The 26,314-nt window shown below is 40.6% G+C and overlaps 1 protein-coding gene across 2 annotated transcripts in view; it reads left to right on the top strand.

Annotated features, from left to right (window-relative positions):
* GDA (guanine deaminase) overlaps positions 1–23,111 on the top strand; it is a 56,918-nt gene extending 33,807 nt beyond the window's left edge. For both annotated transcript variants that reach the window (XM_048849855.2, XM_048849853.2), the window contains exons 8-14: positions 4,800–4,907; positions 7,701–7,798; positions 10,126–10,193; positions 10,675–10,821; positions 15,148–15,266; positions 16,026–16,053; positions 16,820–23,111. In XM_048849855.2, coding sequence (XP_048705812.1) covers positions 4,800–4,907; positions 7,701–7,798; positions 10,126–10,193; positions 10,675–10,821; positions 15,148–15,266; positions 16,026–16,053; positions 16,820–16,890 — 639 coding nt within the window. In that variant the 3' untranslated portion in view covers positions 16,891–23,111. The remainder of the gene's footprint in view (positions 1–4,799; positions 4,908–7,700; positions 7,799–10,125; positions 10,194–10,674; positions 10,822–15,147; positions 15,267–16,025; positions 16,054–16,819) is intronic.
* The last annotated feature ends 3,203 nt before the right edge of the window (positions 23,112–26,314 follow it).

Raw genomic sequence — 26,314 nt, 5'->3', positions numbered from 1 at the left:
ATCTGTCATACTGCCCAGTTGAGCAAAACACTTAACTTTGAGTCTGTCTTTAAATTCCACGGAAGTTGTCAGCCCCCTGCACTCTCCAACACAGGGAGTGGGCGGGGGAGGGGGGGTCATAGCTGGACCAGTGTGTGCTTCAGCAATGCCAGCTGGTGCATGATCTTTGGGGACCATAACCAATTGTTTGTTTAATGTTGCTGCTATATCCCTGTGCCAGCTCAGGCATAGGTGAGATCATCCTGGAGAACTATAACCAATAGCTCCTCATTTCTCCTGCACAAAGCAGATCTCAGCACAGAAAAGAATGAACCTTTGTATTCAAAGCATCTTAATTTAACATTGTTAAAAGAGAAGTGCATCTTACTGTGTCATTAAGTTCCTGCAATTTAGAATTAAAGTGCTTTTTAAAGCTTACAGCTGGCAGACACTTTTTGGTTACACAGTCTTAATTACATACTATACTCAAACTACTTTTGGGTTATTTAACATTCCAAGAAGGGATATTTGTAAATATTGGAAACATATGTTCCAGAGACAGCACAGAATGGATGAGATTCTTAGCCACACCAGAGGAGTACACAGCAGATCAGAGGAAGTGGGGGCAAAGGTCTCCTTTGTGCTGCCCTGAACCTGGATTTAGTCTGTGTTGGTCTGGCACTTCACTCCTTATCCCACTGGTCCAAAGTGCTGCTTTAACATTTGCCAACCACCAGTGACCTTGAGGGGCTATTGTGGCATCTGGGATTGCTGTGCTGGGCAGTGGTGCAAGTAGAAATCATTTCTTGCCGGTACTGCACTCATGGAAGGGATACAGGGAGTGAGGCACATGACCCTCCATGTGATTCCTCCCCACCCCCAGCCTGGGGCCCCCACACTCTTCCTGCCCCCTCTGCCGGCCCCCATACCTGCCTAAAATTTTACAACTGCATCTGTTAAACAGATGCAGTTGTAAAATAATGCTTTGGGCCCCTGGTGCTACCTGTACTTCCAGGTGTCATTGAGGATCCCTAAATTGAAAACTTCTTAAATGAAAGAAGGATAGGAAGGACAATCACCTCACTTTCCCTTAACACACTATCAGTGTCTCCCTTATGTCCAAACTAAGCTTCTGCCATCTTGCCTTTATCTGAGTATTGCTCTCCACCAGACACTAGGAAAGCAAAGCTGCCTAGTGGAAATGCAACTGCTTTACCTTTCCGGAGGGAGGCTGAGAGTTCGAGTCTGGCTGCTGGGATTGTGAATTTAGCCAGCTGAAAGGAGCTGGCTTGGCAACCCTAGGGATGGCTCTGGTTAAAGGAATTAAGCACAAAATGATTGCCAAGTTCTTGGATCAGATTTGTAGCAGTGATGGAATAAACTGCTGGCTTATGTCAAGTCTCTGGTTGCTTCCAAATCATTGGAAGGACCTCAGTCCCTTGGTTAGAATGCGCCCATTAGTATATTTCATAGTCCAGAGGCTTGAGCAGGAAAGAGGCACAGTGGAGATGTTTTCAGGACCTTTTAGCTTCTGCCAAGTGAAGGGAAATCTGTTCTCACTGTGAAAGATGGTGTTTGGAGTCACATGGGCAAGTTACATGTCCATCACCCCCACCATATTGTAGTTACAACGTTCACAGGAAAAGACCATTAAATGTAGACAGGTGTTTTCCAGGGTCCATTTTGAGCTAAGTGTTCCTTAATGGGCCATTCGACTTGACTTGTCCCTTCATGTGCTGGCTAAATACCTTGTGGGCATTACCACAGGAACAAACATGTAGTAAACATAGCTAATATTCATAACTTCAGATACCAAGGTGAATATACATGCATAGAAATAGCACAACCATAAGTACCAGCTATTTCACGTACATGACTATTCCTAAAAGTGATTCTGAAAAAAATCACACCATGTACCTGAGACCCTATGTGCCAGCACCATGCCCCACTGGAGTTTTGATATTTCTTATGTAACAACAGAGATGGAGCCAGTGACATGACTCTGTTTAGCCTAAAAGGGCAAGGTTAATTTTTAGCTGTTCGGGTGTGACTGCACCTTTGAACGTAGTCAGTGAAGGCACACTGGCACTCATTCAGGTTAATGCTTAAACACACTGAGGCCAGCTGTAAAATGCAACTGATTTTCCATGTGTTGGAACTTTGTTCAAATCTCACTCCACTATAAAAGGGGATACTATGCTTCCACATACAAAGAATAAAGCATAAATTTTTTCAACCTCAAATGAGTTTTACTTTTGACAAAGGAAAACAACAAAAATAAAATCTTCACGGGAGAACAAAGTCTTTGTATGTCTCCTGGTTTATGGACACTGAGCACCTCTGGGAACAAAACAGGCAATGAGCTCTGCAGATGTGAAAAATTCCTAGAAATCGAAAGATACAATACACACAAAACATAAAACCGTCACATCTACCGCACACAAGGATACAGATAAGGGAAGGAGCAGAGAGGGAAGGAAGATATGAATGGAGAAAAGGAGAGGAAATGTAAGGAGGAAAGATTTATAGGAGAATCATTCTTGATCTTTGAGTTCTCTCTTTTAGCCAGGTGTAGTGCATTGTTTCTAGACAGTGGCTTATAAACAATAATTCCCCCAGTGTTTCAGCCCTATATTTGGTCTAACATAGCTCCAAGTGTTACAAGGGGAAATTTATTTTTTTTCACTACAGGTTAGCTAAATTTTCTTGTTGCATAATTAGATTGAACTCCCTTGTATATTATTCTGGACAGAGACCTACATATTTCCCCTATTTTATTGTTTGGTATTAGATTCATCTTGTAGTGCCAGCTTCATCATCAGACATTTTTCCAGAACATGAAGGTCACATCTGGAAACAATAGCAGCTGTCACATGCTGTCACATGCGGAATAGAAAACAAACCCCAAAGGCATGTAGCCAGATATGGAGGGACAGAGGCTGCTCAGCCTGCAAAACCACAAGAGCTGCTGCCCAGAAGTGCATCTTTCATTTATCCAGTCAACCAGGCCACTTAAGTCCTTTAGTTCTGTGCCCATACTGATTTCAGTCAGCTTCTTAATAGCACTGTTTGTGGGTGGAGGACACGAATGACCAACTCCTGTGCCTTTGACTTGTTCCTGACCAACGTAAAACAGCAGTACATATGCTAACAAACTTAAACAAAGCCTTGGTTTCAGTTTGTTAGTATATGTATTGTGCTGTTAAGAATGAATGCCATAGCTGCGTTCTGCTCCTTTCCCTGCTGCGGCAGCGGGAAAAGGAGCAGAGCGCAGCCCTGCCCACCCCAGACATGACCTCCAGCAGGGCTACACAGGTCTGTGGGGGTGGGGGGAAGGTGTGGAGCTGCCGGCGTGGGGCCATCCGGCAGCCCCACGTCTTTCCGGTACCCCATACTGAATAGAAATCTCTTGTGGTACTGGAGGGTTCCACCGTACTTGCGCTCCTGGTGCTTGGATACCCCAGCCATACCCCCTTTTCCTGGTCCCACGCATGCCAGGTTTAGGAAAAGAGGAGTGTAGGAGCTGCTATACTGATGCTGTGCCATCTGAGGATTTCTCCTGTGGTGGGGAGACCTTCCAGGGACAGAGTCCACAGGTTTAGAATTGCTTTGCACTAGCAGAGCAGCACAAAGTGTCTAGCCATCGTTCTGTGATTGTTGTCATGCTGTCTGGAGTGGCTCATGACCATGAGTGCCAATGTCAGTGCAGACCCCCAAAAAAGGACAGAGGTCCCAAATGGTTGCAAGTTCTATACTTAGATTTCATCCACCCAGTAACTAGTGTAAACTCCTCAGGCACTATACAGCCTTAACGTGAGGTCACAGACAGTACCCTTGGGCATTCTGATCTCTCTTGCCATCCAGGCAAGCTTGTCTGTGTGACAGATAGTCACTTTTTACACCAGAGACAAAAAATATTCAGGTTACTTCTAGTCCCAAAGGGCCAGTCACTTTGCCCAGGTCAATTTTGCACCTTAGATCTCACACCAGTAAGAATGCTTGTAACTCATCCTGTAATGAACTAACTAAAGATTTATTAATTAAGAAAATAAATGATTGTTATTTACAAGGTTAAAATAGGAAACAAATGCACACAAATGAGTACCAGTCTTAGATTTAAAAGGTAATATGATCTTCTATAATAAGCAGCTCTACATGTCCTTTGAGGCTGACCCATGCCAAACAGCATGGGGATCTCTTGCTTATGTTTAGGAATCTTTGCTCCTCAGACTCTAGATAGCATAAGGATCCAGTTTCTCCTTATCAGGGATTTTCATCCCCTTTTCCCCAGAGTCCAAACTGATAGAACAAGTGTTGGCCCCTCTTCATATGAGTGGGGAAGGCAATCAACAAAGTCTTTGGCATTGTGATGTCTTACAATGGCTCCTTTGGTTTCAAAGGCCCTCTTGTCTGCATGACCAGCACTTTACACGAATTAATGCTTCTTTCCTGTTCGGTGAGTTACACAATTACAGATGTTTACAATGCAAAGGATGTACTACAGAGGTTATGAGAGAGATCAATACATGCAGCATCCTGCACTATTCATAAGACCTAATCACCAAACACATTCTTACAACTCTAATATTTATCTTAACAATGCTAACGCACAAGTAAGCCAGCCTGGTTTCCAGCTATCTCTTTGTCAGTGTTCACTGAGGCTTAGGGCTTTGGCATGAGCCGACACCTGATCTGCCAGCATCACAGTTGCAAGTCTAGTTAACTGTTAGGCCACCCAGAGTATTTGTATGGTCAGTTTGTATTGTTTAAATCTAAATAAAAAAGCAAATACTGATTACTGTTTTTTTCCCCCCTTACAGAGTCATATAAGCGAGAATGATGGAGAAATCAAACTTGTGGAGCAAATGTTTCCTGCCTATAAAAATTATGCTGATTTATATGATAAAAACAAGCTACTTACAAGCAAGGTAGTGTTATGGAACACTCTATAGTATAGGTTATGAGATTTATCAATATGGACAATATACTGGTGAATTTTATTCACTGCCCTCAGGCTTGACTGAGTTGCATTGCTGTATATCCAAGGAGATGCAATGAAATCTGAGAGAAGATAATGTAACTATGATTTACTATAGGGATACTTACTGATCACAGACAATAAAAGCTTTAAATAGTCAGGTATGCCAGAGCTATGCTCAGCACTCTTTAGGAGAGGACACAGGTAAAGACAATTTGTGCTCCAATCTGGTTTGTAATGGCCCCCTAGAGAAGTGAGGTGGAGAAGGAACAGGAGCAGATGGTTTAGAACTGTCTGTGCAGCATTTGGGGATTTCCCCAGAGAAATCTCCAGCTACCCTGCTCTTGTAGTTTTCCTACCCCTTTCTGCTGCCTGAGGGTTTGGCCTTTTGACTTGTGTATGATCCACTTCATTTTAAAATTATATGAATTGCACATTTTTAATTTTTATTACTAGCTCCTGTCCCACCCGCGCTTTTTTTCCCACTGAGTAGTAAACATGCAATTTCAAGATATTTCAAATGATGTTTACAAATTCCTAATAAGTTGCATAAAAACTTGTTTGTCTACGTGTGTGTTTGAACTAGTGGCAATATAAATCCCCAGTTTTTCACACACATCTTGAGTGTGTGATGTTTTCCAAACTATATTTTAAGGGTGCAATGTCAACTTCTGCTTTATCAGTGGATACAGTTGTGTTTAGTGTTACTATTAGGTTTATATTGACATGTACATTTGGGGCAGAAATACGCATATGTTTCTTAAAATTGTCAAACATTTAAAATCTTAGGGGGAGATTTTCCAAGGCACAAAGGGCAGTTGGAAAGACATTGGGAATGAGGCACTGAACTTTGTGCCTTGGGAAGCCTCCTCCAAGTGTACACATCTACACAGCATTTTTATTAGACAAATAAATATAAAATTACTAGTTTATAATGCAGTATTAACATCCCTTATCATACAATGATAAAGTCTATGCACAATAAGCTGTTATGCACCTGACAATACCACAGATCAAGGCTGACTAATGATAAAACAGGACTTACTAAAGTACATATCCCTGCCCTGTTGTACTGTTATGTAAAGCATTGAACATTCCTATGGAAAATCTAGGAACCAAACAGTGCTTTCTGACACAAGACTCCTTGCTCTATAAATTGTTCCTTTAAAACTAATCATAATTAAAGAGTAAAAATTTCTAAAACAACATGTCATTGTGTTTTACTTTTTAACAAGTAATGCCAACATTTCAAAATACACATTTGCAGGTTTGGAGATGAAGGGTTTTTCTTCTCTAACACCTGATTCAGTGGATAACTTTATGCATGTGCTTAACTTTAAATGTGACCAGTCTCATTGGGCTGGATTTTCGACTGAGTCTGAATTTAGGGAGTCCTGAGCCAGATGGCCCTTGTGCAAGTTAGGGCTTTAAGGGAACAGTTGTAACTTATTTGTCAGCAGAAGATTGGGCCTAGCAGAGTTCCACTCTGCCATAGCCACTCTCACTCCTACACCAGGTATGGAGGGGGCATCTGGCATAATTATGTGGCGCAAGGTAGACTCCGCAGAATAGAGAATCCAGCCCATGACTCCAATGGGACTACCCAGGTGGAACTACTCAAGTGTTTAAAGTTAAGAACATGCTTAAGTTTTCTGCTGAGTTGAAGTCCCTGTAAACGTTGAGTGTTCACTGTGCAAAATATCACTGTCCAAAACTTTTACTATATTTCTAGATGCTGACACCTTCACAGGCTAGGTAGCATGCCTCAGCCATAAAGTAGTGTGTGACAGATAAATACTTCATCAACACACTTCTACTGTGATCCAAAATGCTGCAAGCCCTTTACCCAAATTACAAAAGCAATTTTAAGCTTTTGGGCACCCTAACATACTGTGTTCTAAAACAGTGAAATGAACAGTATAGCCCTTTGGCTCCTCCAGGAAATCTGATCATTCCAAAGATGACGCCAAATACTTTAAAAAAATAACTGAGATTTATTTGGGGCAAGGGAGAGATACTTGTTATATTTTGAAATGTCAGACTGCTGGTTGGAGAGCACTGGGTTTATGTCCATGTTAAATAACATAAAGCATATAGGTATAGGATCTTTATATATATATATATATATACACACACATATATATATAGTATGTTATAAATTGTGTTTTTTTTAAATCCACATTGTAGGAGCTTACAAAAAGAAAAAAAAAACTTAATTACCACACCAAACTTTAATTTAAAAACGTTCGAGAGCCGATATACTTGTGCAAAACATAAACCGGGATTGCAGGAAACAAACCCAGAATCTCTGTAGTGTTTAGTGCTATCCTCTTGTCCTCAGTGTACCCCAGCATATTCCCTATCTCAGGGCTGTGTGGGGTGCAGCATAAGGGTGATTAAATCAGACGTACACTGCTCATGCACCTGGGGAATTCTTGCTCAGTCCCTTGTGGCTCCTGTGTGACCAGCTATAGAGCCAGGGCAAGAATCAGCTCCATTATTTTTCATCTAAAGCAAGGAGAGAAAGCCAAGGGAAGTGATTAGTCATTTAAGGCCTGATTCAAAGCTCACTCATGTTAATGGGAGGTTTCTACTGACTTCAATAGGTCTTGGATGAAGTCCTTAATACACGCTTTGCCTCTGACAATGGGAAATGGCATTGTGGATAATAAAAACAAAATAATAATAAATTCACAGGCAAAAAAAAAAAAAGTAATTTCTGTGTTATGTTGTTTCTCTCCAGACTGTGATGGCCCATGGCTGTCATCTCTCTGACGAAGAGCTGAAACTTTTTAGTCTTCGAGGAGCTGCAATTGCCCATTGCCCCAATTCAAACTTTATGTAAGTAAAGAAATAGCTAATGAGATACAATAGGCAGGGCTGTGGTTCAGTGGCATCACTTCTACCTGTAGTGACTAGATGTCAGGATTTATAGGACCATGGGCAACCAGGGGTAGTCAATTTTTTTGGTCAAGGTCCAAATTTCTTGGTCAAGGTCCAGACTCCAGATAAAATAATAAAACAACACCAATAATCATGTCTATAAGTAAATAAAAAGATTTGGGGGTCCATTCAAAAGCATCTGGGGGTCCAGATTTGTCCCTCAGTCTGCCTACTGACTACCCTGCACTAGAGTGAGGAATACTCGCTCATGTTCCATTGCTGCATGATGTGGAATAGGAACTGCTTTGTGCTGACAGAGCTCTTTGGTCATACATTGAACTGTAAGAATTGGGATCTCTCCCCTTTTAGTACATTGCCCCCTGTTGAAGCACATTACAGATTTAGCAGGAAACCCCCACTCTCACCTCTGGTTTACAGGAAATCCCCGTCTACTGTTCCCTCACTCTCTCCACATATTCCTTGTAGGACTGAATAGCACCCAGCTGACATGGCCGAGCAGTTTGGGGAAGGTACAAGGGAAGAATGTTGCATACTGAGGGGTTGTCCAGATTAGTGAGGTTTGTGTTATGTACAGTTGATCAAAAATTTCCCAATGGAACATTTTTCATTTGAAAAATGCTGTTTTGTCAAAATTGAAGCTTCCTGAAATGTGTTGATTTTGATTAAATTTTATTTTAAAAAAGCGAAACAAAGCATTCTGACAATGTTCTCATTGGAATGGAATGTTATAATTTCCCATTTCAAAACAACCTTTTGTTTCAAAATTTACTTTATATTATAATATAAAAATATCAACATTTGAACTAAACATTTGACTTCAAAACAAAAATACTTTTCAGGAAATTTCTCAGTTTTCTGATTGTGTTCTTATTTGGACTGAAAACAGATTTCAAAATCATGCAATTGCCCATGAAATAGAAATTCCAGTTCTTGCACAGCTCTAGTTCCATGCTTGTTTACATTAGGGTTTGCACAGGTGTGACTTACCCTGGGAACACTGTCACAGATACAGACTAACACGGCTGCTACTCTGAAACCTGTCACTGCATGTTACCAAGATAAGTCACACTGGGGCAAGCCCCATTTTGCTCTAGTGGAGTGGTTTTACATTAGAGTGTTGCATAATTTCTCTAGAACTAGACAAGCCCTGCAACCCAGTAGCCTCAATTAATTGGCTCCATAGGGAATCCCAGATTTGTTTAAACTGTTCTCCTGAAACAGATTTTATCATAAAATGGATTTTGTTTTTATTTTTCATATTTATAGATCAACTATCTTGACTTTCTACATCAACATATCACATTATATATGAAAGAAGGCCAAGATATTAAAAATGGAAGCCTGCAGCTAAGCTCTTAGTGTTTATTTAGGCGACTAAATAAGTGACGTGATTTTCAAAAGCATTTAACCGCTTCTATTGACTTCAGTGTATTTACTCCTGACTTACACTGGTGTGAGCAAGATCAAACTCAGGCCCTAAAGAAGTCTTATTTTACTGGTATTATTTTCATGCCAAAGGCTGGAAGACGTAAATTAAAGAAGCAGGGAATTTAGCCCCCCTCCTTGCCTTAACTCAGTCTCCTCAGTGGCTTCTCCCACCACTTACTCTCCTCTAGCTCCTGCCCTCTTGTGTAATGTAACCATTTTCCCTTCATGGGGTCTCTGGAGAGCTGTGGTCACCAATCTCAGCCCCAAAATGGTCCCTGGTGACATGCCAAGTATCCAAGCAATCGTGTCAATGCACCTTACGCCCAGTAACCCCATCAACCACCTTCCAAGTCCCATGGAACCTTCCCTTCCTGCTCAGTTGATTCATTTATGGCATTACGTTACACATGGCCAGTTTGTAATTTGCATATCTTCATCTTTGCTTTTGATTTTTGGCCTTCTTTGCCGTCTTCTTTCCTGAATATATTAAGGCCCTGATTTTCAGTAAGTGAGGCACTCAATGAATACAAGACTACAAAAGTAGCATAGTGAGTTTTTATTTTAATTTTACTTTATCCTTTTAATGATCAAGGTTTTATAATTCAGGTTTATGAATGCAAATTGTTTATTTCTATTGTGTAGGCATCATCCACTACATACATTTTGGGAAGTGCTTAGTATACAGAAGAGACATTGCCATGGAACTGTGTTAGGGCCCTCTTTTTCTGTTGTCACTGGAAACCCCTCCCTCCCCCCTACATACTACTTGAATGCAAGAATGAGCCTTAAGTCCTTTTCTGTATTTGTCATGGAGGATCTGTTTCTTTCCAATCCAGGTTGTGCAGTGGCATTTTAAACATACAAAATGTTTTGAAGCACAATGTGAAGATTGGTCTTGGCACAGGTTAGTAATTTACTGCAGAATCACTTATTTAGAGCCCATTTAGTGCACAAATGGCTTGCCACATTTTCACGTCAAAGCACTAACATGCTCCCAACCAGTGGACCTGATTTTCCATTGCCTTGCATCTGGAACGGGTCAAAAAAAAATTTTAGAGACATGTTTTGAAAGTGAAGGAAGCTAGTTTTGTTCTACTAGTCAAAAAAGAACAGGAGTGGGGTCTGGAATTATTTTCTAGATTGTAGGAAGATAATCTATATTATTCTGTTTATGATCTCTATTACCCTTACAGAGATGCTCATGTACAGATAATAAAACCTTCTTTAGGAATTAGGCAATAGACTCATTGAAGATGGCATCATAATGAACCTTTTTCTTTTTAGCTTGTCTGCCATTATGTAATATTAAATTAAAACTCATACAGTTTCCACCCAGATCATTATCCCCAACAAAAGCTAATTGTTAAGATTTTGATCTATTGTAGATGTTGCTGGTGGGTATTCAGCCTCCATGCTTGATGCTATCAGGAAATCGATGTCTGCATCTAATATCTTTCAAATTAATAAAGTGAACGAGACAGGCTTAACTCTTAAAGAAGCTTTCAGACTAGCAACTCTTGGAGGGAGCCAAGGTAAAGAAACTTTTTTTTTTCCCCTCTAGAATATGTATGTCATGCTTTGATTACAGCTTTGCAGTATACTGTCCTCCATCCTTAAAATGGGGCCAGATTTTAGGATCCCTCCATTGTAAAACTTTTGGCACCAACATGGAGTTATTTGACAATGGCCTTGCTTTCAGTTTGGTCGAATTTTTTTGGTTCTTACTTTTACAATCACATCTATTGTGCAGAGAAGGATAAGATTTTCTGCATGAAACCTAACACTGAACCTAACACTGTTGGATTTTTCATGGAGATAACGTATGATGTCAGAAGGACATTCATGTTGGAGGTAGAAATTAACAAGATTCAACTACTCAAACTGGCTAAGTGCTTCTTCATTTTTTTTAAACCCTCAGACGTTTCTTTCACTTGCGGATGATGGATTTCTAAATGTTGCAGTAACTTAAAATGCTTTGTATTCTCAGCAGCCAACGCTTCAAAACACTGCACAATCACTGCAAAACCATGTATCTTATATATGTATCTTGTCATCACATTCATGATTTTCTTTCTTCTTTTTGAGTCCTGCCACAGTCTTTTTCACAAAACAGTCCTTCTTGCCAAATCACTTTTCAGCCAGACTTGAGCTCCAAGAAAGTATAAACAACATATACAACATGTTTTTTGTGAGACTCAGTAGCATCCTTAACCTATAGGAATATAGCCAGCACATCCAGTGTTCCAGTGAATGATATGTTTTGAATGAATACCTACACTTCATGTTTTCTGTAATAAGGTATTTAATGTACCTTTCTACTGTTCAGTGGAAAGCAAATCCAAGCACGGGTACAGATTTAATACTGTTTAACTAGCAGAGGCATTGTCCTCAGTCACATTTTGGACTACTCTACATTTGCCACTAACTGAGGTTCTCAGGTTCCAGCAATATGGTGTCTTTAAAAGAGACACACCATTATAGAGCTTATGTCAGGGATCTCAAACTCAAATCACCACGAGGTCCACATGAGGACTAGTATATTGGCCTGAGGGCCTCATCACTGACATCTTTTCATACAAAGATACAAAAGCCCCTCCCTCTTCCCCAGGCCCTGCCCTCACTCCACCCCTTGCATGAGGCCTCACCCCTGCCCCACTTCTTCCCACCCCTTCCCTGCCCCCATTCCAACCCCTTCCCCAAAGTCCCCACCCCAACTCTGCCCCCTACCTGCCCCTATTCCAACCACTTCCCCAAATTCCCGCCCCAGCCCTGCCTCGTCTCCGCCTCCTCCCCTGAGTGTGCTGCGTCCCCGCTCCTCCCCCTTCCTTCCTGAAAAGTCCTAAGCGCCGCCAAACAGCTGTTTGGCAGTGGGAAGCATTGGGAGGTAGGCGGAGGAGCAGGGACGTGGCACACTTTGGGGGGGTGGAGGCGGGGAGTGAGGGGAGCTATGGCAGGCCGAAGGAAATAACTCCACAGGCCGCGTGTTTGAGACCCCTGGCTTATATAATATATATCGATTTTTAAAACTATTTTAATTTTATTGAATCTCCTTTTTCTAAATTAGTTATTTACACATTCCCCTATCTCTCTTAGACCTCTGCAGTTTAGGAAACTGTGGATTATGTAGATTTCTTTTTGTTGACATGTGCTGTTATTATTAGATTTGACTACTGATCTTTTAACACCCTCTTGTGTTTAACATAGAAACTGCACACTAGAGAAAAATCTCACTATACCCTGTCAGGGGAATGAGGGATATGTCCACACTGCAAAGGAAAACCCGCAGCTGGCCCATGACAGCTGACTTGGGCTGCAGGGCTGTTTCATTGCAGTGTAGACTTCCGGGCTCTGGCTGCAGCTAGAGCTCTGGGACCCTCCCACTTTGTCGTGTCCTAGATCCTGGCCTGCAGTCTGAAGCCTGGGCATCTACACTGCAGTTAAACAGCCCTGCAGCCCAAGCCCTATGAGCCTGAGTTGGCTGGCCTGGGCCAGCCGCAGTTGTCTAGTAGCTGTCTAGACATACCTTTGGTGTTTAATTTCATTCAAACCTAATATTCCACAAAGCTAACGTTTTATCATTTCTGGTATTTTTTTAAAACGTCTCTAGAATGCTGTGAAATGTCTGTAGCTCTCAAATTTCTTCAGAGACTGAAATTCCATTGCCACTCATTAACCATCTAAAAAACCAAAAGAGGAAATTCTGCTTCGACATTACACCCTATGCAATCCCAATGCCTTCTAAGACAATTTTGGGGTATTTATAAAGTTTATATCACATTACAAATTATTCATACAAACTTAAAATTATCCTAGATCATTTCAAAGGAGACTAGAATGACAAAAGCCCTGATTTTTAGAAGTGCTGAGCAAATCCCATTAACTTCAGCAGGGACTGTGGATGCTTAGCACCTCTGAAAATCAGACCCAAAGGGCTGTCATTTTATACTACTGTATGAGGCTCAAAATAATAAAGAAAAAAAAGTGGGGGGATGGGGAGGCCAGGGAGGGAAAGAGACCCTGCTAACAAATAAAACAAGCCTTTCAGCCCTCTGTTTGGCCTTCATTTCATGCTCTGCTGTCCAAGTGCAAGGAACAATTCTGCAGACAACATACAGCCTTAAAGACTCTGGAGTTCTTTTCAGCAAGGCTTCATATCCAGTACCTTCTTGTGAGATTTACCCAGTTGAATTAATTAGCAGAATGCTAGATCAGTTGGAGATGAACCAGAAAAATATAAACTGGTTGCAGACTCAGTAACATCACAACAGAATTTTTGCTGTGTTTTAGTTGATAACGAATGACTTTATAAAGAGCACTTTCACCCAGAGATCCCAAAGCAGTCTGCACACCATGCCCGCCTTATGACAATCTATGTAGACACCAGTCATTGAAACTAAAGGACCTAATCCAGTGCCCATTAAAGTCCATTTGAGTCTTTCCCTTGACTTCATTAGACATTGAATCAGCCTGTAAGTGAAGAATGCTTTATCTGATTGGCCCTATAGAACGATAGGTCTGCAGGCAAAACGTAATAACTACATAACTGGAATTTGCCCAAGAGTTGTCTTGGAGCCTAAGCCATCTCCTCTATCCTGCAAATGGCTCTGCACAGGCAAATGCTTGAAATCAGTGGGGCTGTATGCGGGCACTGCCCAGGCAGATCTAGGCGCAGGACTGAGGCCACACTGTGTTCAGGGTTGCATTAGCTAAACTATTCACACCACATGTTCAAATCTGGCACGGTCAGTTTAGCTCTGCACCCTTCACACCAAAGAATTAGAGCTTCACTCCTTCTGTGAGGTACTCAGCACTTTCAGCTGCCATTAAGGGCACTCAGCACTGTGCATGATCTGACTTTATGTGAGGATCTGTTAGATCCTGAACTTGAAAAAAAATCAGGATAGAGTGAACCTTCTGAAGCGTGAGGTTGTGGAAGCCGCTAGGACAGTTTTGGGGGGATTGCAAAGCTAGTCTGAGTACACAAACAAATTTTTATTTATAGTTTAAGCCCATTATATTGCAAGTGTCATTGAATTTAAAAAAAAAAACAACATTTGCACCTATGATGCTTGAGTGGGTTCATATTGCGTAAAATTATGTAAACCAATTTCACTGTGTGGACATTAGACATCCCGTGACATTTTTAATAAAAAGTTAGGGGTGTGCTCCATTGTCCTGGCCCAAAATTTTCCCTAATAACGTTCTGGGTGCTTATTGGTTGTTACACCTTCCAGAATAATAAAACATACCTACATTATGGTCATAATAAATACTTTCTAGTATATATAACCCTCCGTCACCCTCAAAAGGACTTTACAGATATTAATGAACTAAGCCTAACATCCCCATTGCGAGGTAGGCAAATATTATGTCCATGTTATCCCCATAAGTGGCTGCATTTTGGGATAAGTATGTAGTTTTATATTCTTTTGCTTTTGGATTCTTCAGGATGAAAGGACTTTTGCAAATGTAAGAGATCGCTCATCCTAGGTGTTTGAAATTAGAATAATCAATCACTTTATGACGTAGTGGAACCTAGACATAGGATGATGTAAAAAAGGTAAAACAAAAAGATATTTAATGAAAATTTAAAAGTGCCATAAATTTCATTCTCACTTGCCTTACTTGCCTATCGTTTCTCTCTAATCCCAAGAAAGACATTTTGTATGAAAAAAGTCTCTTAAGAATTCAGATGTTACGTTATATCACTATTTTAAAGGTCTGTTTTTTGTCATAGTAGTCTAAACATGTGCAGGTTTCCACCTGGACATAGATCCCAAACAAGTTGCCAGACACTTGTACAAAGTGGAATGTGCAGAAGACCAGAGGCTTGTTTATTAACTAATTGTGTTTCACAGTCCTCGGACTAGATGATGTGATTGGAAACTTTGAAGTTGGCAAAGAATTTGATGCACTGCTGATCAACCCCAAGGCTTCAGACAGTCCTTTTGACTTGTTTGCTGCAGATACTTTTGAGGTAATCAAAGCACTGAGTTATTGAAATGCTCCCAAAAGTTACTGAAAACAGCAAGCTGCAGATCCAGGAAGGTGACAGGGTGCTGTAGCATTCAGGGGCTAAAGCAGCACCAGTTCTTCCAGGAGTACCTAAGTGACAGCCAGGATACTGCACCCTACAGTATATCAGCCACACTACTCAGTGACAATATGCATGAGGGTTAGCCCCATTAGTCCCTAATGACCAGTTGCTCCTGAATGTTGGCATTATCCCATTACCTCTGGTAAAAACAATAGGCCAGATTAATCCCTAGGACTCTTCCACTGAAATCTAGTGTCATGAATTTGAACCTGTTGATTCCAGTGACATAAAACTTGTTTTTTAATGCTAGCATAACCTTTTAGCTGGGTTTATTTAGTAAAGAGAAAAGAACAAAGATTTTAATGGGCAGAATGAAACAAGGTTATTAGCTGATCAGTGGGAAGACAAAAGAGTGGGGAGAGGAAAATGTTATGACTTGAACAATAGTTCAACAATAGTTGAAGTGTTATCTAACTTATAGTGCCACATTTTTCTGATATTGGCTCTTCTAAGAGATATAGCCTCTTTATGTAAAAGATACATAGTTATTAGCAAATAGACAAATCAAAATTTGATTTTACAGTTAAAAAGCATGTGTTATGTGAATTTGTTTTTGCAGTCTTTTTTTAGTTTCATACAGGTGTGTTTTGGGAGGAGAGGAACTGCTTTCTGAAATTTGTGCTTTTTCCATGTTTTCAGGATATTATCCAGAAGTTCCTGTATCTAGGTATGTCCCAACCTTCACTATACAGAAAAATTCTTTTCATCTCATAGTTATCTAGATAATCTTCTGACATAATATAGAGATTGATTGCTTTTCCTTGTTGTTTTTTTAAAATCACAAATGTTTAAATAAGAATTAAGAAGTACAGCATTTTTGCTGTTATGTGGTTACACAACATTTGTTTTACACAAAATCCTATGATCTGCTAGGCTAAGGTTAACCCAACCAGCTAGCAGGTTTTTAACCATGACCATTTGTGTCTACACTGGAAGCTATGTGGTGTTTAACAGTGTATTAATGCTAACACAAATCACTTGCCCAGTCTATAAAGAGCCAATGCCCTTTCATGTAGTATGCCTTTGTTCTCAGCAAGAAAGATGGGAAGTCACTTCTCATGAAAACATACACACTCTTTAATTGGGATTGGCTGTACTAAGGGCTTGTCTACACTCAATTTTGGCATCAATTTAATGGAATTGTTTGAATAACCAAATTTTTTAATTAGTGCAAAAACTGAGTGTAGACCAGCCTTTAGATCTACAGGACTAGCACTGCCAGTTTCGTCCTTTTAAGATTTAGTGTAGAGGAGGGAAATCTTCCTAATAGAAGGCCCATGCCACATGAACCCTTTCCCAGTTTAAGAGGGGGCTGGGTGCTGCAGTCTGTGGAAGTGATCAGTTCCACACCTGATGCTGAGTATTGTGTCACTTACACTAGTTGCATAAGACGTATAGATTTATGCAAAAATCTTTTGGCTTTATTGTTTCAGGTGATGATCGGAATATTAATGAAGTATATGTGGCAGGCAAGCAAGTGGTTCCTTTTTCAAGTTCAGTATAATTTCATTTCCCTTCTGCAAAACATTCTATGGATCATTCTGCATCTAAGTTTGAAGGGATTGGTTAAATGCAGTGCCTCATTGTCAAGAGTGACACCTCACTTTCTTTGTTTAATGCTATGAATTTGCAAAATAATTACGAGCCTTGTTAGATTACAGTTTACCTTAGCAAGATGATCACATTTGTATAAGGGAAAAGGCTTTTAAGTCCATCTTTACAATTCACATCCATGAGCAGTGGGGGGTGGGTGGAAGAGAAAGCAGGGGCAGTTAGATTAAAGCTAGTGTGGTATACCTACTCTAGCAGAGGTTCCAGATGAATACTGTGCAGCTGTCTGAAGCTCACAGATTGCCAGAGCCAAATGGAATTCAAACCTTGCATGTTTTTAGTTGTGTTCTGGGCCTGATTCTCTTCGCACACAGCAGTTTATACCAGTTAACTGAATGGACTTCAGTGGGATTACTCCTGATTTAAACTGGTGAGAGATCAGACTCAGGCCCCATGATTTCTGCATAAACCAAGTTTTGGTAAAGAAAATTTATAGTTTTTAAGGCCAGAAAGGGAAAGTTCTCCCACCCCAACTGTCATAACTTCCAAATGATCAAGCAGCTTTGTATAAAAAGCTTTTCCTTTTTATGAGAGAAATGAGTGGCTAAAAAACAGAGGATCCATAAATATTCCCTGTGTGTTCACAGTATTTGTAATTCCTGTAGAATATAGTTTTGAACTGAGATAGATTTTTAATAGCAAAACCAGAGAAGTTTAAAATTTATAGAATTTACTTGTTCCTGCAAGTGCTTGTCAGGAACTATTATCTGTGTTTGAGCACAGAGGCAGGCATAATCCCAGTCTGGTTCACTTCCAGTTTAAAGATGCCCTTTTAATTTTTGAAAAAGTGATTAAACTCTTCCCTTGAAGAGCACATTTCCCTACATTTTAGCTCTGCCATTTTGCTTCTGGGGTTAGGCAGTTGGTTTACCTCCTGCTGGCCTAATGCCTCTTTTTCATGATTGCTTTGTAACACAATGGAAGTGCACTTGAATTTAAATACCCTCAGAGACCTTTCCTCTAGGCCAGGTCTACACTAGGCAATTAGGTCAGTATAACTATATATTGTTCAGGGGTGTGAAAAATCCACACCCCTGAGCGAAGACCTAATCCCAGGCATAGACAGCACTAGGTCAACTGTAGAATTCTCCTGTGGACATAACGACTACTTCTCGGGGAGGTGGAGTACCTATGCTGATGGGAGAAGCCTCCCATTGGCATAGGTCAATGGTGGGCAACCTGCGGCCGGTGGGCCACACGTGGCCTGTCAGGGTAATCTGCTGGTGGGCCGCCAAACCATTTGTTTACATTTGCACAGCCGTATGAAGCTGCCAGTGGCCGCAGTTCGCCATTCCTGGCCAATGGGAGCTGCAGGAAGCGGCGGCCTGCAGGTTGCCCATTACAGTGCCAGAGGATCCCTAAAAATCTGCAAGATATAGCAGCCAAAACGCAGCACAACCATTTGGGGAAAAGTAACTGAGGATCCCATTGTGGAATTTTACTCCCCCAAAGGTTTTCTATGAAATTCTGCACCCCTCACCATTTGCACAAAATTGCCTAAATAAAGACAAATCAAAGCACAACCTCTTCCCCCCGCCCCTCCCCCCCCCCCAAAAAATACACCACAAACAAAATATGAGCTGGCCCCAAGGCATAAAGAGAAGATACGAAATGGAACTAAGGACAAAGCCAGATCCTCAGCTGGTGTAACTTGCCATAGCACAATGAACTTCAGCTGAGCATCTGGCCCAAAGAGTACAAATGGGGGCGAGAGAACCTCTGAAGCACATATAACCAACTACTTCCAGTTGTCTACCCAGACTCTGGATGGAATCTTTGATGTTATTTGTGTCTTTCATTTATGTTCAATGCCAGCATGCAATTCAGAAAAAAGATGGGCTGTGGGAGGCTAGCTTGCTGGACCAATATGCTTAATGTATACTATGTTAAGACCAGCACTTTTTATTTATTATAAATGGAATCTATTTGAAATTTTATGTCTTTATCTTACTGTGTCACTTGTTAAACTTCTGCTTTTAGTTATTAATGAAATTGCTCCTAAATATTGCCTATGCTTTATGCAGCATTATTTGAATTATTCATGTGTAGCAAGTGGTGATCTGCACTTTAAAATGTTGCCTTGGCCTAATGTTTATAGTTATTCTGTGATTTTTGCCAGCAGAAGGCATTGTAGACTGAAGAGAGAGATTCTGTATTTGTTCATTTGTACTGAATGTTTTCATTGCTGGAGTGTAATTTCTGTTAGTAAGGAAAGAGTTAAAGGAACCCCGTCAAGTAGTTTATGCTCAAGTGTAGGTTGTGGGGACCGGAGGAGGGGGTCCTTTAATGGATTTATAAAACCTGATATGAATAGAAATATTTTCATTGAATTAAGAAAAGTTCTGTGGAAACAGGCTTTTAAATTTAGCCTGTAGTGTGGACAGCAAAGCACAACAAAAAGCAACATAAATGGACAAAAGTAAATTGGAGTTCTTTTAAAGAATATTTCAGTTTCAAAAATCAAAGATTTTACCAGCATAATCAGACAAGGACTTCAAAACATGTATAGTTTTAAGTGTTCCTATAGGTAATCAATAACGCATGACAAGATGTGTAGCTTTTGAAATTTATAATGCGTTTATATAAATCAATGGTACAGCCTCATCTGTATGCAGTACTGTCACCCCCATCTCAAGAAGGATATTGCAGAATTAGAGGGGAGGACCAACAAGAATGATCAAGGGCCTAGAAAAATTCTCAAAGATATTTAGGTCAGAAGGGACCATTATGATCATCTAGTCTGACCTCCTGCACAACACAGGCCACAGAATTTCACCCACCACTCCTACAAAAAAAACCTCACACCTATATCTGTGCTATTGAAGTCCTCAAATCGTGGTTTAAAGACTTCAAGGAGCAGAGAATCCCCCAGCAAGTGACCTGTGCCCCATGCTACAGAGGAAGGCGAAAAACCTCCAGGGCCTCTTCCAATCTGCCCTGGAGGAAAATTCCTTCCCGACCCCAGATATGGCGATCAGCTACACCCTGAGCATATGGGCAAGATTCATCAGCCAGATACTACAGAAAATTCTTTCCTGGGTAACTCAGATCTCACCCCATCTAATAACCCATCACAGGCCATTGGGCCTATTTATGAATATTTAATTACCAGAACCATGTTATCCCATCATACCATCTCCTCCATAAACTTATCAAGTTTAATCTTAAAGCCAGATAGATCTTTTGCCCCCACTGCTTCCCTTGGAAGGCTATTCCAAAACTTCACTCCTCTGATGGTTAAAAACCTTCATCTAATTTCTAGTCTAAATTTTCTAGTGGCCAGTTTATATCCATTTGTTCTTGTGTCCACATTGGTACTGAGCTTAAATAATTCCTCTCCCTCTCTGGTATTTATCCCTCTGATATATTTATAGAGAGCAATCATATCTCCCCTCAACCTTCTTTTAGTTAGGCTAAACAAGCCAAGCTCCCCGAGTCTCCTTTCATAAGACAAGTTTTCCATTCCTCGGATCATCCTAGTAGCCCTTCTCTGTACCTGTTCCAGTTTGAATTCATCCTTCTTAAACATGGGAGACCAGAACTGCACACAGTATTCCAGGTGAGGTCTCACCAGTGCCTTGTATAACGGTACTGAAACCTCCTTATCCCTACTGGAAATACCTCTCCTGATGCATCCCAAGACCGCATTAGCTTTTTTCACAGCCATATCACATTGGCAGCTCATAGTCATCCTGTGATTAACCAATACTCCAAGGTCCTTTTCCTCCTCCGTTACTTCTAATTGATGCATCCCTAGCTTATAACTAAAATTCTTGTTATTAATCCCTAAATGCATGACCTTACACTTCTCACTATTAAATTTCATCCTATTACTATTACCCCAGTTTACAAGGTCATCCAGATCCTCCTGTAGGATATCCCTGTCCTTCTCTAAATTGGCAATACCTCCCAGCTTTGTATCATCCGCAAACTTTATTAGCACACTCCCACTTTTTGTGCCAAGGTCAGTAATAAAAAGATTAAATAAGGTTGGTCCCAAAACCGATCGTTGAGGAACTCCACTGGTAACCTCCCTCCAGCCTGACAGTTCACCTTTCAGTAGGACCCGTTGTAGTCTCCCCTTTAACCAATTTCTTATCCACCTTTCAATTTTCCTATTGATCCCCATCTTATCCAATTTAACTAATAATTCTCCATGTGGCACGGTATCAAATGCCTTACTAAAATCTAGGTAAATTAGATCCACTGCGTTTCCTTTGTCTAAAAAATCTGTTACTTTCTCAAAGAAGGAGATCAGGTTGGTTTGGCACGATCTACCTTTTGTAAAACCATGTTGTATTTTGTCCCATTTACCATTGACTTCAATGTCCTTAACTACCTTCTCCTTCAAAATTTTTTCCAAGACCTTGCATACTACAGATGTCAAACTAACAGGCCTATAATTATCTGGATCACTTTTTTTCCCTTTCTTAAAAATAGGAACTATGTTAGCAATTCTCCAATCATATGGTACAACCCCTGTGTTTACAGATTCATTAAAAATTCTTGCTAATGGGCTTGCAATTTCTCATATGATGAGAGCCTGAAAAGTGTGGGATTATTTTCCATAGAAAGGTGGTAAGAGGGAACATGAAACCAGAATATAAAATAATAAACAAAAACAAGGGGACATTGAGTGAAATTAAAATGTGGGACATTCAAAACTGACAGAAGGTCATTCTTTTTCATACGTTGTGACACTCATTGCCACAGATGTTAGTGACACCAAGAACTTGAAAAGATTCAAAAGGGGACTGGACATTTATATAGACATCAAGAATATCCAGAGAATTATAATTAGCAGTGGGTGAATAACGGATTTTTTAGTTCCCTGGCAGTTCTGAAAAATAAAAAGAATATGGTTTCAGTCAACCCAAACCCAGAAACTTCAAAAAATTTTGATAAGTCAAAAAAAATCCATTTAGTAATGTTTTGTTTCAGATATTTTTGAAGGGCTAGATTCACAAAATGCTGATGGTGACAGGGTTAGAAGATGGCGGTGATGGTGCCCTCCTTATAACTTGTAGTTCAGTGGTTAGAGTACTCACTTGGGATGGGCAAGACCCAGGTTCAATTCCCCTGTGCCTCATATGGAAAAGAGATTTGAACTTGGGTATCCCACAGTGCAGGAGAGGGCCCTGACCACTGGGTTATGGGGCAGCTCTCACTTTCTCTTGCTGAAGTTGTTTCACTTGTTATAAATAGTCATTGGAGCAGTGACTTGAACTTTGGTCTCCTACATCTTAGACGAGTGCCCTAACATGGCTTGTCCTAGTCTACACTGACCACAAAGTCATGGTCACCATCATCTCGTCTAATTCCAGGGTTCCCAGTCATGCTGAAACACAATAACATTTTCTAATGCAGATGAGCCTTCAATAGCTTGTCTGCTGAGACTGCCACCAGGGAATGGTGGTGGGTTTTGTGAGGTGGATGCCTATCCCAGAGAATCTGCACTAAGACTTTCCCCCTTTATCTTTATGTTCCCATTCCATGTCCAGTAAGGTTCTAAGCTAGTGGGTTAGATTCATTCCAGGGTGACAATGACCTATGTTGATGTAAACCTTAGTGTAGATCACTGACACTAGAAAATTCACTAGGGGACCAGGCTGCAGCTGTGCAAAGCAGTCATACAACCTCTGCTAGTCTGCAGAGCCACGGACAGCACAAGAAGCAGTGCTAGGCAGTATGGGCAACGTTCTGATTCAGCACATCCCCTAACAGGTCGTGGTGGGGAAGGTCTTGTGCAACTTAAGGGAGGGTTATGGCAGCAATACTGGCTGCTCTCCTTAGGGATCACACCTTGTCCTTCCTCCCCAGCATGTAATTTACACCTCCTTGGGCCAGTTTTGCTGAAACTGGCCAATGGTCCCATCTGCCTGGTTCCTGTTATACGTAGGTCCCGGTTCTCTCTTTCCAGCTGTTCTGAGGAAAACACTTAACAGAAATAATGTTGTTCAGTTCCTCCTTTCTATTCTAATTATGTGTGTCTTGGAGGGGGGAATTTGGAATAATGGTATTTGCTTTTTGCACTGTTCTGCTTGTTTCTGATTGTGCTGAATGAACACCCATGTACTGCTGAAACAAAATAAAGAGGCCTTGTGTTTACATTAATCACCATCTGATTCAGTGCGTTTGATTGATAAACCTGGCCAGCTAACTGTGTAAAACATATACGGTGAGGATCATAATACAGTGCAAAGTATTAGTGAGTTGCACAGAAGTTACCTTTTGCCCTGTGGATCTCTGACAATCTGTAAAGCCTGCTTAGTATGTATAGCTTTGTTTTATGGGAGCTACCAATCTTTTTTAGAATCAAAATGCTAGTTGCGCTTTGTGTGACTTTATTACCACGTTTATAGGCCTGATAAATCAATATAACTGCTTCACTGACACTTATTATTTTGTGCTTAAATAGACCATCCTGAAATGCCTTTCACGCATTTAGCAGCAAATACACAAATGCAGAAAAGAATCACTTCTTTTTTTAACATATTTTTCTCTGCTTTGTAATTTTGCAAAGCTTAGACGTAAAAGAGTTTCATATCTCAGCAGATATAAAGCACAGTAGATGTGGATTTCCTTAAACCAAAAATCCCATAGGAGAACTATTAATTACACACTGAGGAATTATGTATCAAGGTTTTGAGAATTATGCACAAGTGATTACTAAAATATGCAAAGTTATGTGCAGATGAATTTTTTTTCCCCCAATCAAGCAGCTTGTTGATAGAAGTCATGCAAACTGGTCAGAAAAATACTGAAACTAAACTGCTTTATTTGTTATAATTCTTAATAAAAAAAGCCCATTTAAACGTTGCAATACAGGAATTCTCCTTCTGTAAATGCTTAACACTTCATTTTGGAAAATAGCTGTGACAACTGTTTTGATAAATGTTTGTTGGAGGGGCTATGTAAAGATTTTTCTAAAGGATTGTCTACATACAAAAGTTGTACTGCTTGTACAGTTAAAGTGGTGGACACAGTTAGGCCATGCCTACACTACAAAATTATATCAACCTATCTTACATCAGCATACAGCCACTGCAGTTATTAAATAACTTGTGTGGGCACACCCTTGAGTCCTTGTGTTGGTGGTGCATGTCCTCACTAGGAGCACTTTTATCAATTGTATTGTCAGTGTGGGGCACTGTGAGATGGCTCCTGAAAGCCAGAAACAGTTGACGTAAACAATGCAGTGTCTAAACTGACACCGTGTTGACCTAATTACATCGACTGTGACTCTACACCACTCAGGGACATGGTGTTACTAAATTGGTGTAGAAAGGCACTTACGTCGTCGGGAGCCAAATTTAAGTGAAGACACTTCCACAGCCAGGTTGACACAAGGCACCTTCTGTCGACCTAACCCTGTTTTGTAGACCAGGCCTTAGACTATGAGTAGACCAGGCCTGAGAGCCTTTGGGTAAGTAGCCCAGTAAATCTGGGGATACAACTAGATTTTTCACTACAGTGAGTCAATACGGATGTCGTGTAAAAGCCCATTTTAAGAACACAAATGAGCACAAAATTAAGAATAGCTATTTTTTAAAATTATCTGTTGAATTTTAACCAAAATAAAGATAATCATGATGAAAGTATTACCAGTATGTTATTCATGGGCCTCATCCCAAGGCTGTGAAAGGAAAGACTTTCACTGACTTCGATTAGTTTTGGATTAGGTCCAATGTCTGCATCGTTTATAAATTAGCTTATTGGTTTACAGTTTGTGAATAAAGGGCACAGTTATAATGCAAGAAGCATGGTGCTCGCACTCTTCTTTCCTTCTGTGAAAGCCTTCTGTTTGAAAGAGCAATGTATGTATAATGAATTCACAACTGCATCCTTGTAGCTAATTGCAAGCACAGCCATCTTTTAGATAGCTTCCCAAGTTCGATACAAGATTCAGCAGCAGCAGCTCCTTCATTCAGAATGGATTTGTGTTCAGAGTCCAAAATATAACTGTTTGTGGCCACACCTTCTCAGCATCCCCTTACAGGGGACCGAGCCCTCCTGTTATACAGCCGCCACCACCCTAACTGGAAAGGTGAATTTGGACTCTAGTCACTTTCTACCTTGTCGCCAGTAGCAAGTGCCGTAAACCATCTCTCACCAAACCCACTCACTAGTGAAAAGCACACCACTGTTTGTGTTTAAGCAGCTAAAACATGAAGTCTTCCTGCAGGGAAGGAGTGGAAAATCTTGCAAGTTTTCCATTGAACTACATGGAAGACATGCAAATTCCTCACACCTACCTAGGAGAGACACTTTCCTTTTTGGTTGTGTTAATAGCTTCCTTTTTATCCTGAACCAAAAGGGAACAATATGTCAGCACCAAGACAAACATCCTCCTTCCCAACTGGAATTGGGCAGGAGTTTTAATTGGTCTTGACAGCATATAAAATTACAGAAAATCATGAATATGTTGAACAAAAATATTTCCCTAATATTCTGCATTAATGTCTAAAAATAATAACTCGTTGCTGGGTGGGGGAGCAGTTCTGCTCTTAGATATGTGGGTGAAACTCTTATTGAGTGAAGGTAGAATTCTGTTCTGTCAGTGAGTTCTGCTTGACACCACTCAGTCACTCTCTGGCTATTTGACTGCCTCTCACTCTTTCTGTGTGGTTTATCTCTAGCATCCTTTAAAATTAACGTTCACCATTGTTATACTTTATGACTGATGAAACTGCAAACAGATGTGAAAAACAAGAATCAAGCTGAAATGCTGAATAAACCAGACCTTGCTGAATGTTGCTGCATACCAGAGCTATGAGTCTAAAAAAGCTGGTATCATTTCCAGCATCATGATAAAATTCATGCCCTCAACAAAAATGTTTGAGAAAAGAGAGGAACTGATGCTGCATAGAAGAGGGCATTTCCAATCAAGACTCCAATAAGAGGTCATTAAATAAGGAGAGATTCAGAGATTTTAAAGACAGAAGGGACCATTATGATCATGCAGTCTGATCTCCTCCACAACAGAGGCTATAGCAGATGTGGAACTGAGGCACCAAAAACTTCTGAGCCAGAGCTTTAAAAATACGTAGGCACCTAACTGCCTTTGAAATCAATCTGACTAGCTCAAGGTCACACCGGAAACTTGTGGTGGAGAAGACAATTGAACCCAGGTCTTCTAAGTTCTAAGCTAGTGCACTAACCACTAGAAAACCCTTCCTTCAGCTCCCTCTTTAACCTTATTGATTAATATAACCACTCTACCAAGAAGGCACGATTCACTCAAGGCCTCCAATAATACCTCACCCGACATGCAGTCATATATGACTTATATTTAACTCCTTTGCTGTTTTCTCAGT

Source organism: Caretta caretta, chromosome 5, assembly GCF_965140235.1.
Source record: "Caretta caretta isolate rCarCar2 chromosome 5, rCarCar1.hap1, whole genome shotgun sequence".
Lineage (NCBI taxonomy): Eukaryota > Metazoa > Chordata > Testudines > Cheloniidae > Caretta > Caretta caretta.
Note: the sequence above shows the minus strand (reverse complement) of the source record. Positions and strands in the feature narration are given on the sequence as shown.